Source organism: Salmo trutta, chromosome 32, assembly GCF_901001165.1.
Source record: "Salmo trutta chromosome 32, fSalTru1.1, whole genome shotgun sequence".
NCBI classification, from domain to species: domain Eukaryota; kingdom Metazoa; phylum Chordata; class Actinopteri; order Salmoniformes; family Salmonidae; genus Salmo; species Salmo trutta.
The window spans coordinates 39,536,443-39,548,798 of NC_042988.1; the positions used below are offsets into that span (position 1 = coordinate 39,536,443).

General features: G+C 42.7%; 1 protein-coding gene across 3 annotated transcripts in view; it reads left to right on the forward strand.

The window, feature by feature from the left end:
* The first annotated feature begins 333 nt into the window (after positions 1 to 333).
* LOC115171889 (protein sidekick-2) overlaps positions 334 to 12,356 on the forward strand; it is a 346,069-nt gene continuing 334,046 nt past the window's right edge. For all 3 annotated transcript variants that reach the window (XM_029729082.1, XM_029729084.1, XM_029729085.1), the window contains exon 1: positions 334 to 784. In XM_029729082.1, coding sequence (XP_029584942.1) covers positions 634 to 784 — 151 coding nt within the window. In that variant the 5' untranslated portion in view covers positions 334 to 633. The remainder of the gene's footprint in view (positions 785 to 12,356) is intronic.

The window sequence follows — 12,356 nt, forward strand, 5'->3', positions numbered from 1 at the left end:
ATAATCAGGTTTAACATAACATGGCTTATTATTTTTTGTTCCCCCGGCGACTTGTTGGCCATGTTTTTGGAGATTGTGTAATGCAATTTGGGGTAGCATAAATAGCGCAAGGCTATTCAGTCATGGAATTATTTAATAATTGTTTTTGATAATTTGTCAAACACTTTAAAGCCTAAATGTAGGTGCAATTTAATTGTGGTGATAACCTGGTCATCGGATGATTGTTTTTAACTCCTGCTTTCCGATGTAGGATTTTTTACATGTAATTTAAGTTTTTAATAATTAAAAATTATTAAATTATTGTAATTCCTAATTTTCAGTACAGTGATTTGATTTCAATGTTCACACACCTTCCACAGATTTGGAATTAAACAGTGGTTCAATTGACTCCGCCTAGCAAGCTCCTGCGGGATTTATCCACGGGGCTCCAGTTCTATACAACTACATGCAACACAAGGCACGCCTGCTGCCCCACGCTCTCCTCGCTCACGGACCAGCTCTCCTCTCCGGTTTACTCGTTCACATCGGTGAGCGATAGACTACTTTCACACAGGACTAGTAGGAGTCGCTGGACTAGGAGGCAGGACCGACTCGCTCGTTCTCACGGGAGGCTGTGTGTGGCTGCCAAGCAACATGTTACCAAAACGGCGAACTCGCTCTGCTGACTTGACGGGGATACCGGGGATGCCGACCGGGACGATGTTCGGCGGTTCGGCGGGACTGAAGTGGCTCTCCTGTTGGATTCTGATGTCAGCGATGTGTTTCCACCACGTAGCAGCACAAGGTAAGGACTTCACAGTCACACAAATGTTACTTTTTAATATTGTTGTAGCCTCACCAAAAGAGGCGACAGAAGTGAACTGTCAACTGTCTTCTAAATCTCCATGGTGACAACAGATGGCTTGAGCGGAGCCTGACGAGATGCGCTCTGCCACTTCAGTTAGATTCTCGGGGAACTGGACAGCTGCCTTATACAACATGCAAGACCTATCTTCAACTGTAATGTTATAGATAGATAGTGCGCTTTAATTTGCTGGGCTGCAGTAGTCACTCTCCCCTAGCTGTTTTCTAACTATGATACAGATTGAGAGATCACAGAAAATACAGACTTTCAGTATAATTATTGTGCGGTAGCTACTGTAGCCCCACTTCTACAACCCTCCAAGCAAGTTCAAAGTACATTTTCCCCCAGCCAAATCACCCTCTTATGTTCTGCAGAATGAATTTCATCCCGTTCCCATTGAGAAAAGATTGAACGTGTATTGTAGGTGCCCATCCAATGGATATTTAATGGAAGACTGTGGGAAACGGTTCAAAGTGGGCTAGATCATTTCGCACGTTTCTATTAGGCTTTGTTTCTGCATATAAAACACCTTCATGTGACTATGTGACTATCAATAAGGGGATAATTATGGATCAAAGTTATTGATTTATTCAAATGTATCTATAGGCTATTCAATAGACTATGCTTTCTACCAAGTAATAGTCTACTGTAGAAAAGACTAAGTGATGCCTGGAAAATATAGAAAATCCTCTCACTTTGTGCAGCTTTTCATTTAAACGGTTTGTTCAGTAATCACCAATAGTTATGGATCTCACTTATTAATTAATTTAAAGATATCTGTATTCAGTATTGATTAATTTAAATGCTCCTGAATGGTGCAGCGGTCTAAGGCACTGCATCTCAGTGCTAGTATAACCGATGTGAAATGGCTAGCTAGTTAGCGGTGGTGCGCACTAATAGCGTTTCAATCAGTGACGTCACTCGCTCTGAGACCTTGAAGTAGTTGTTCCCCCTTGCTCTGCAAGGGCCACGGCTTTTGTGGAGCGATGGGTAACGATGCTTCGTGGGTGGCTGTGGTTCGAGCCCAGGTAGGGGAGAGTAGAGGGACGGAAGCTATACTGTTACACTAGAGGCGTCACTACAGACACCCTGGTTTGAATCCAGGCTGTATCACAACCAGCCATGATTGGGAGTCCCATAGGGCAGTGCACAATTGGCCGGTGTAGGCCGTCATTGTAAATAAGAATTTGTTCTTAACTGACTTGCCTAGTTTAAATAAATAAAGGTATCAGTATTAGGACTCTTATTGATTCATTTAAAGGTATCAGTATTTAGTATTCTTATATATTCATTTAAAGTTATCAGTATTTAGTATTCTTATTTATTCATTTAAAGGTATCAGTATTCAGTACTCTTATTTATTCATTTAAAGGTATCAGTATTCAGTACTCTTGCTACCATGTAAGACATACTAGGAATGAAAAAGGCTAGACAAAGGACATATTGTTGGAGAGAGGAGAGGCTTGAGGCTTGGAGAGATTGAGGCTCAATAGGCGGAAGGACATACGATTCATATGGGCATTTCCATGTAAAAGGACCCATGAGCACTGTCGTGTCTTTGGCATCATTAAGGTGATGGCTTATTTTATCAAATCAATTCTCTGTAATTATTATTACGTGATTAAACTAATCATGTAAATTGAATTAACTAGGAAGTTGGGGCACCACGGAAAACCTTCAGATTACAAAGTTATAGTTTTTTGAATATAAATTCAGATATTTTAATATCTGATCAATTAGTCTTCTATTAATGAATTATTCTTTACCTCACGTCAGTCTCATCTGAACGTTGTTAATTGTTGGTTATCTGTACGAATCCAGCCTTTACTATAACTCATCCATACACCAATTGGCTTAATCATTTATTTACTAACTAAGTAAATAATCACAGAAATGCATAAACAAACAAACAGTAGATATTGGTTAGTAACAAATGATAGGGAAGATTCCCCAGTGGGCTAAGCCGATATGACGGCTTGGTGGACAAAGGGAAGTGGGTGAGGACTGAGAAAGAAGCGGGAAAAACAAAAGGGATCACTACACACAGTTGATAATTATATTAATTGAAATGCTAATCCTTGGTACATGAACGCTCACTCATTTGGGAATAATTGTAATCAATATATATTTACGCCCATGTGTCATTGTGATCTTCTCTGTTGGAATCCGATCTGTCTGCTGGAGAGTTCATCTGAGTCTCTCTCTTTCTGTTTCCCTGAAGATCAAAGTCTTCCGTGGTTAGAATGAATACTTCAGAGTACCATTCAGAAATGTTCTCATAGAATAGATGTTTCGGTGGTTGTCGGTATTCTCGTCCCAGGTTTACATCATTTCTAGCTGCAGACTAGTAATGAGTATCTAAGATTTGCTCTTATTCTGTAGGGATGGATAGTGTCAGAGTTGAACCATTTCCAGCCGTGTAGCCAATGCTCCATGTGGTATAGTTTTCTAGTTTTGGTACTCAAACCTGTGCCACCTCAGCTTACACTGAGGTATGTGTGGTCTTAACTATTCACAATCACAGCTCACGCTGTGGGTTTGCTTAGTCTGAAGAGGATTTCCTCAGGAGGGGTTTTATTCGTAACAGTAGAAAAGGCGGTTCCATGATGCCAGATCATGTCTGTGCTCACGGGGGCGTGGCCAATGACTTAGTTCAACTCTAAAGAGAATACAATTCTCTCAAAATTAAAGGTTAACATCACACTACATCATTTCACAAATAGTTTCATCTTTACTCATTCATTTTATACAATAATTATACAAACACCATAATTGAAAAATGTACATATTCAGAGATATAGTTATGTGTGTTTCCTGTCCTTCGTGAGGTCACCAAATGAAACACACTCAACAAACCCGTACCTTAAGTATCCACGGACCCTTCCCACATTCTCACAAGTGGACATATAGTTGAATTTTCCCATTTTGGGGATTTAGGAGTTCGGCCACGTGAAATCCTTTGTTCACTCTGTGGTCTCTCTGTCTGCATGAAAAGGGGGAGATAGTCTCCGCAAGGAATTTACGACCTGAGATAACAAAACTTGGGTGTAGGAGAGAGTGAGAGAGGGGGAAATCACAATCTGCACCCAGAAAGGGCCACGTCATGACAGCACCAACATGTGAAGTTCATAGCTGCATGTCAACTCAGATGTCAAATGAAAGCTAAGAGTCTATACTGTTTAGAAATTAAGGCATATATACGTTTTTTAACCATGTTCCATCCTAGGCTTTAATTTCTTGTTAAAGAGATGGAAAAGGAGTCTTAGAAAAAAATTGAAATATATCAATTCACAACAATGATAAAGTAAAGACACCTGCCAACTAATATCAACAATTATATTTAGTTTTGGAGAAATGATTTATCTTCTGTAAGTTTAAGAAACATTGCCTTGTGTCTTGTAATTCCATTACCAAAAACCCACAAGATATTTTCTTATTCCTCAACCTCATAAAGAGGGAGAAGGATAATGAACGTTCACAGAAGTAACATGTCAAGTTAGGCTTGGAGTATTAGTTAATCATAGGGTTTTCACTGATATCAAGTTGGATTTGGAATGATTAAGTGATTCAAAATCTGTAACGGAATAATTTCAATTAACTGCAGTTGAATAAGCTACAATGAGAAATCATAGTAGTCACAAACCACGGTTGAGTCTCCTGTTACTGTCCTCCCCTCCACTGACATACTGTTATGTTCAGCTGATAGTCTCCTGTTACTGTCCTCCCCTCCACTGACATACTGTTATGTTCAGCTGATAGTCTCCTGTTACTGTCCTCCCCTCCACTGACATACTGTTATGTTCAGCTGATAGTCTCCTGTTACTGTCCTCCCCTCCACTGACATACTGTTATGTTCAGCTGATAGTCTCCTGTTACTGTCCTCCCCTCCACTGACATACTGTTATGTTCAGCTGATAGAGTCTCCTGTTACTGTCCTCCCCTCCACTGACATACTGTTATGTTCAGCTGATAGTCTCCTGTTACTGTCCTCCCCTCCACTGACATACTGTTATGTTCAGCTGATAGTCTCCTGTTACTGTCCTCCCCTCCACTGACATACTGTTATGTTCAGCTGATTGAGTCTCCTGTTACTGTCCTCCCCTCCACTGACATACTGTTATGTTCAGCTGATAGAGTCTCCTGTTACTGTCCTCCCCTCCACTGACATACTGTTATGTTCAGCTGATAGTCTCCTGTTACTGTCCTCCCCTCTACTGGCATACTGTTATGTTCAGCTGATAGAGTGTCCTATCATCTGGTGGTCAAAGCAATACTTTGAAAACAGTCTGGACAAGCCCTCTGTACTGTACTGTACTGTACTGTACTGTACTGTACTGTACTGTACTGTACTGTACTGTGAAAACAGTCTAGACAAGCCCTCTGTACTGTACTGTGAAAACAGTCTGGACAAGCCCTCTGTACTGTACTGTGAAAACAGTCTGGAAAGCCCCTCTGTACTGTACTGTACTGTACTGTACTGTACTGTGAAAACAGTCTAGACAAGCCCTCTGTACTGTACTGTGAAAACAGTCTAGACGAGCCCTCTGTACTATACTGTACTGTACTGTACTGTACTGTGAAAACAGTCTAGACAACCCCTCTGTACTGTACTGTGAAAACAGTCTAGACGAGCCCTCTGTACTGTACTGTGAAAACAGTCTAGACGAGCCCTCTGTACTGTTCTGTACTGTACTGTACTGTGAAAACAGTCTAGACGAGCCCTCTGTGCTTTGATGTCCAAATTTGGGAAACATAGACGTCTATGATTGGTTCAGATTTGGTCTGTTACGGACCAACCAAATGCGGTCTTGTTTGGGGACAGAGCGCATTACAGTAATAGGCAGTGTGTAGAATAATAGCAAAATAAGGATATTGCATATTTCTACCTCTGTGTATCGATTCTGGATACACCACCATGAAGAGAATGACATTCATATCCATAATTATGCATTTCTGTGTAGTACAGATCAGAGACCCATGATGTCGTTCCATTACCGTAATTCTGTCACTGGCTGTAAATCCACTTCATCTACTGTAGTTCAATAACCTAAATACAATAATTCAAGCTCATACTCATAGCTGACACACATTCTTTCTGCAAACATCTTTGAATCTTCATTTGGAGCAGAATTTTAACAGAGCTTTTGGAAAATATGGTCGCATTAAAATGCAGTCGCATTAAAATGTGGTTTCATTAAAACATGGAGGGAGATTTTACTGTAATTCTGTTAGCAAACTTTGTGTCTGCAACGTTCTTTTAGTAAATTAGTTTTGTGAACATTTCTGTTTAAATTGTTCAAAGTAGTCATTTTGCATTTTGCACTCCAACCATTTTCAAAAATACACATATTGCTAAGTATAAAAAATTAATGTACAGTTTGGAAAGTATTTAGTATAATATTTCTCTATTGGTACGCTTTGTTAAAGTGAAATCAATGTTTTTTTTGTTTGGCATACATTTTAATGTGAAACATCTGAGTCAAAGTGTAAATCCGTGGTGTTGCCCATACCACACCTGTATCCCACCTTCTTAATGTGTATTGATATTGTTCAGAGCAAAAAATCCTTTAACTTACAAACCCCTACTTACCATAGTTATTCATTCAAGATTCCAATCGAATGGCTGTTTTTAAAACATCAGTGAATTTGAAGCATGTGCAGGAAACTGATAACCCATTGAGTTCAACACACAACCATGTTGCCTTAGAAAACCTGGCCTTGGCTTGGCAGTTCATTCATGCATCTTGGCAATGCATCCTGCATCTTACAATCTCACAGTTCAGAGTGCTGGAGTGTGTGTGTGTGTGTGTGTGTTACAAGGAGCATACTGGTAATCATTAGGACCTGTTTGTCTGTGAACAGGTTGCCATTGAGCTATAAAGGACTCCCATGCATTCTTATCTGTATATGTGTGTTAAAAAAAAGAAGAAAAAAAAGAATAATATATATATATATATTTCACCTTTATTTAACCAGGTAGGCCAGTTGAGAACAAGTTCTCATTTACAACTGCGACCTGGCCAAGATAAAGCACAGCAGTGCGACACAAACAACAACACAGAGTTACATGGAATAAACAAGCGTACAGTCAATAACACAATAGAAAAAAAAGAAAGTCTATATACAGTGTGTGTAAATGGCGTAAGGAGGTAAGGCAATAAATAGGCCATAGTAGCGAAGTAATTACAATTTAGCAGATTAACACTGAAGTGATAGATGAGCAGATGATGATGTGTAAGTAGTGATACTGGTGTGCAAAAGAGCAGAAAAGTAAATAAAAACAGTGTGGGGATGAGGTAGGTAGATTGGGTGGGCTATTTACAGATGGACTATGTACAGCTGCAGCGATCGGTTAGCTGCTCAGATAGCTGATGTTTAAAGTTAGTGAGGGAAATGTAAGTCTCCAGCTTCAGCGATTTTTGCAATTCGTTCCAGTCACTGGCAGCAGGGAACTGGAAGGAAAGGCGGCCAAAGGAGGTGTTGGCTTTGGGGATGACCAGTGAGATATACCTGCTGGAGCGCGTGCTACGGGTGGGTGTTGTTATCATGACCAGTGAGCTGAGATAAGGCGGAGCTTTACCTAGCATAGACTTGTAGATGACCTGGAGCCAGTGGGTCTGGCAAAGAATATGTAGCGAGGGCCAGCCGACTAGAGCATACATGTCGCAGTGGTGTGTGTGTGTGTGTGTGTCTGTGTGTGAAAATAGATTGTTATAGGAAGCCTCTTGTTATGCAGAGCCCAGCTCCACAATAGAACCTATACGCATCTAGCCAGAACCCAGCTCCACTATAGAACATATAGCCATCTAGCCAGAACCCAGCTCCACTATAGAACATATAGCCATCTAGCCAGAACCCAGCTCCACTATAGAACATATAACCATCTAGCGAGAACCCAGCTCCACTATAGAACCTATAACCATCTAGCCAGAACCCAGCTCCACTATAGAACATATAACCATCTAGCCAGAACCCAGCTCCACTATAGAACCTATAACATCTAGCCAGAACCCAGCTCCGCTATAGAACCTATAGCCATCTAGCCAGAACCCAGCTCCACTATAGAACCTATAGCCATCCAGCCAGAACCCAGCTCCACTATAGAACCTATAAGCATCTAGCCAGAACCCAGCTCCACTATAGAACCTATAAGCATCTAGCCAGAACCCAGCTCCACTATAGAACCTATAAGCATCTAGCCAGAACCCAGCTCCACTATAGAACCTATAAGCATCTAGCCAGAACCCAGCTCCACTATAGAACACATAACCATCTAGCCAGAACCCAGCTCCACTATAGAACCTATAACCATCTATCCAGAACCCAGTTCCACTATAGAACCTATAACCATCTAGCCAGAACCCAGCTCCACTATAGAACATATAACCATCTAGCCAGAACCCAGCTCCACTATAGAACCTATAGCCATCTAGCCAGAACCCAGCTCCACTATAGAACACATAACCATCTATCCAGAACCCAGCTCCTCTATAGAACCTATAAGCATCTAGCCAGAACCCAGTTCCACTATAGAACCTATAGCCATCTATCCAGAACCCAGCTCCACTATAGAACCTATAACCTTCCAGCCAGAACCCAGCTCCACTATAGAACCTATAGCCATCTAGCCAGAACCCAGCTCCACTATAGAACCTATAGCCATCCAGCCAGAACCCAGCTCCACTATAGAACACATAACCATCTAGCCAGAACCCAGCTCCACTATAGAACCTATAGCCATCTAGCCAGAACCCAGCTCCACTATAGAACATATAGCCATCTAGCCAGAACCCAGCTCCACTATAGAACACATAACCATCTAGCCAGAACCCAGCTCCACTATAGAACCTATAGCCATCTAGCCAGAACCCAGCTCCACTATAGAACCTATAGCCATCTAGCCAGAACCCAGCTCCACTATAGAACCTATAGCCATCTAGCCAGAACCCAGCTCCACTATAGAACCTATAGCCATCCAGCCAGAACCCAGCTCCACTATAGAACACATAACCATCTATCCAGAACCCAGTTCCACTATAGAACCTATAACCATCTAGCCAGAACCCAGCTCCACTATAGAACATATAACCATCTAGCCAGAACCCAGCTCCACTGTAGAACCTATAGCCATCTAGCCAGAACCCAGCTCCACTATAGAACACATAACCATCTATCCAAAACCCAGCTCCTCTATAGAACCTATAAGCATCTAGCCAGAACCCAGTTCCACTATAGAACCTATAGCCATCTATCCAGAACCCAGCTCCACTATAGAACCTATAACCTTCCAGCCAGAACCCAGCTCCACTATAGAACCTATAGCCATCTAGCCAGAACCCAGCTCCACTATAGAACCTATAGCCATCCAGCCAGAACCCAGCTCCACTATAGAACACATAACCATCTAGCCAGAACCCAGCTCCACTATAGAACCTATAGCCATCTAGCCAGAACCCAGCTCCACTATAGAACATATAACCATCTAGCCAGAACCCAGCTCCACTATAGAACCTATAGCCATCTAGCCAGAACCCAGCTCCACTATAGAACACATAACCATCTATCCAGAACCCAGCTCCTCTATAGAACCTATAAGCATCTAGCCAGAACCCAGTTCCACTATAGAACCTATAGCCATCTATCCAGAACCCAGCTCCACTATAGAACCTATAACCTTCCAGCCAGAACCCAGCTCCACTATAGAACCTATAACCATCTAGCCAGAACCCAGCTCCACTATAGAACCTATAGCCATCTATCCAGAACCCAGCTCCACTATAGAACCTATAACCTTCCAGCCAGAACCCAGCTCCACTATAGAACCTATAGCCATCTAGCCAGAACCCAGCTCCACTATAGAACCTATAGCCATCCAGCCAGAACCCAGCTCCACTATAGAACACATAACCATCTAGCCAGAACCCAGCTCCACTATAGAACCTATAGCCATCTAGCCAGAACCCAGCTCCACTATAGAACATATAGCCATCTAGCCAGAACCCAGCTCCACTATAGAACACATAACCATCTAGCCAGAACCCAGCTCCACTATAGAACCTATAGCCATCTAGCCAGAACCCAGCTCCACTATAGAACCTATAGCCATCTAGCCAGAACCCAGCTCCACTATAGAACCTATAGCCATCTAGCCAGAACCCAGCTCCACTATAGAACCTATAGCCATCCAGCCAGAACCCAGCTCCACTATAGAACACATAACCATCTATCCAGAACCCAGTTCCACTATAGAACCTATAACCATCTAGCCAGAACCCAGCTCCACTATAGAACATATAACCATCTACCCAGAACCCAGCTCCACTATAGAACCTATAGCCATCTAGCCAGAACCCAGCTCCACTATAGAACACATAACCATCTATCCAGAACCCAGCTCCTCTATTGAACCTATAAGCATCTAGCCAGAACCCAGTTCCACTATAGAACCTATAGCCATCTATCCAGAACCCAGCTCCACTATAGAACCTATAACCTTCCAGCCAGAACCCAGCTCCACTATAGAACCTATAGCCATCTAGCCAGAACCCAGCTCCACTATAGAACCTATAGCCATCCAGCCAGAACCCAGCTCCACTATAGAACATATAACCATCTAGCCAGAACCCAGCTCCACTATAGAACCTATAGCCATCTAGCCAGAACCCAGCTCCACTATAGAACACATAACCATCTATCCAGAACCCAGCTCCTCTATAGAACCTATAAGCATCTAGCCAGAACCCAGTTCCACTATAGAACCTATAGCCATCTATCCAGAACCCAGCTCCACTATAGAACCTATAACCTTCCAGCCAGAACCCAGCTCCACTATAGAACCTATAACCATCTAGCCAGAACCCAGCTCCACTATAGAACCTATAACCATCTAGCCAGAACCCAGCTCCACTATAGAACACATAACCATCTAGCCAGAACCCAGCTCCACTATAGAACCTATAACCATCTAGCCAGAACCCAGCTCCACTATAGAACCTATAGCCATCTAGCCAGAACCCAGCTCCACTATAGAACATATAACCATCTAGCCAGAACCCAGCTCCACTATAGAACCTATAGCCATCTAGCCAGAACCCAGCTCCACTATAGAACCTATAGCCATCTAGCCAGAACCCAGCTCCACTATAGAACCTATAGCCATCCAGCCAGAACCCAGCTCCACTATAGAACACATAACCATCTATCCAGAACCCAGTTCCACTATAGAACCTATAACCATCTAGCCAGAACCCAGCTCCACTATAGAACATATAACCATCTAGCCAGAACCCAGCTCCACTATAGAACCTATAGCCATCTAGCCAGAACCCAGCTCCACTATAGAACACATAACCATCGATATCCAAACCCAGCTCCTCTATAGAAAACCTATAAGCATCTAGCCAGAACCCAGTTCCACTATAGAACCTATAGCCATCTATCCAGAACCCAGCTCCACTATAGAACCTATAACCTTCCATCCAGAACCCAGCTCCACTATAAGAACCTATACCATCTAGCCAGAACCCAGCTCCACTATAGAAACCTATAACCATCTAGCCAGAACCCAGCTCACTATAGAACACATACCATCGAGCCAGAACCAGCTCCACTATAGAACCTATAACCATCTAGCCAGAACCCAGCTCCACTATAGAACCTATAGCCATCTAGCCAGAACCCAGCTCCACTATAGAACATATAACCATCTAGCCAGAACCCAGCTCCACTATAGAACCTATAACCATCTAGCCAGAACCCAGCTCCCCTATAGAACCTATAACCACTCTAGCCAGAACCCAGCTCAACTATAGAACCTATAACCATCTAGCCAGAACCCAGCTCCACTATAGAACCTATAGCCATCTAGCCAGAACCAGCTCCACTATAGAAACATATAACCATTCTAGCCAGAAACCCAAGCTCCACTATAGAACATATAATCATCTAGCCAGAACCCAGCTCCACTATAGAACCTATAACCATCTAGCCAGAACCCAGCTCCACTATAGAACCTATAGCCATCTAGCCAGAACCCAGCTCCACTATAGAACCTATAGCCATCTAGCCAGAACCCAGCTCCACTATAGAACATATAACCATCTAGCCAGAACCCTAGCTCCACTATAGAACCTATAGCCATCCAGCCAGAACCAGCTCCACTATAGAACACAAACCATCTATCCAGAACCCAGTTCCACTATAGAACTCTAAACACATCTAGCCAGAACCCAGCTCCACTATAGAAATATAACCATCTACAGAACCCAGCTCCATATAGAACCTATAGCCACTAGCCAGAACCCAGCCCCACTATAGAACACCACCATCTATCCAGAAACCCAGCTCCTATAGAACCTATAAGGCATCTAGCCAGAACCCAGTTCCACTATAGAACCTATATAGCCATCTATAGAACCCAGCTCCACTATAGAAACCTATAACCTTCAGCCAGAACCCAGCTCCACTATAGAACCATAGCCATCTAGCCAGAACCCAGCTCCACTATAGAACC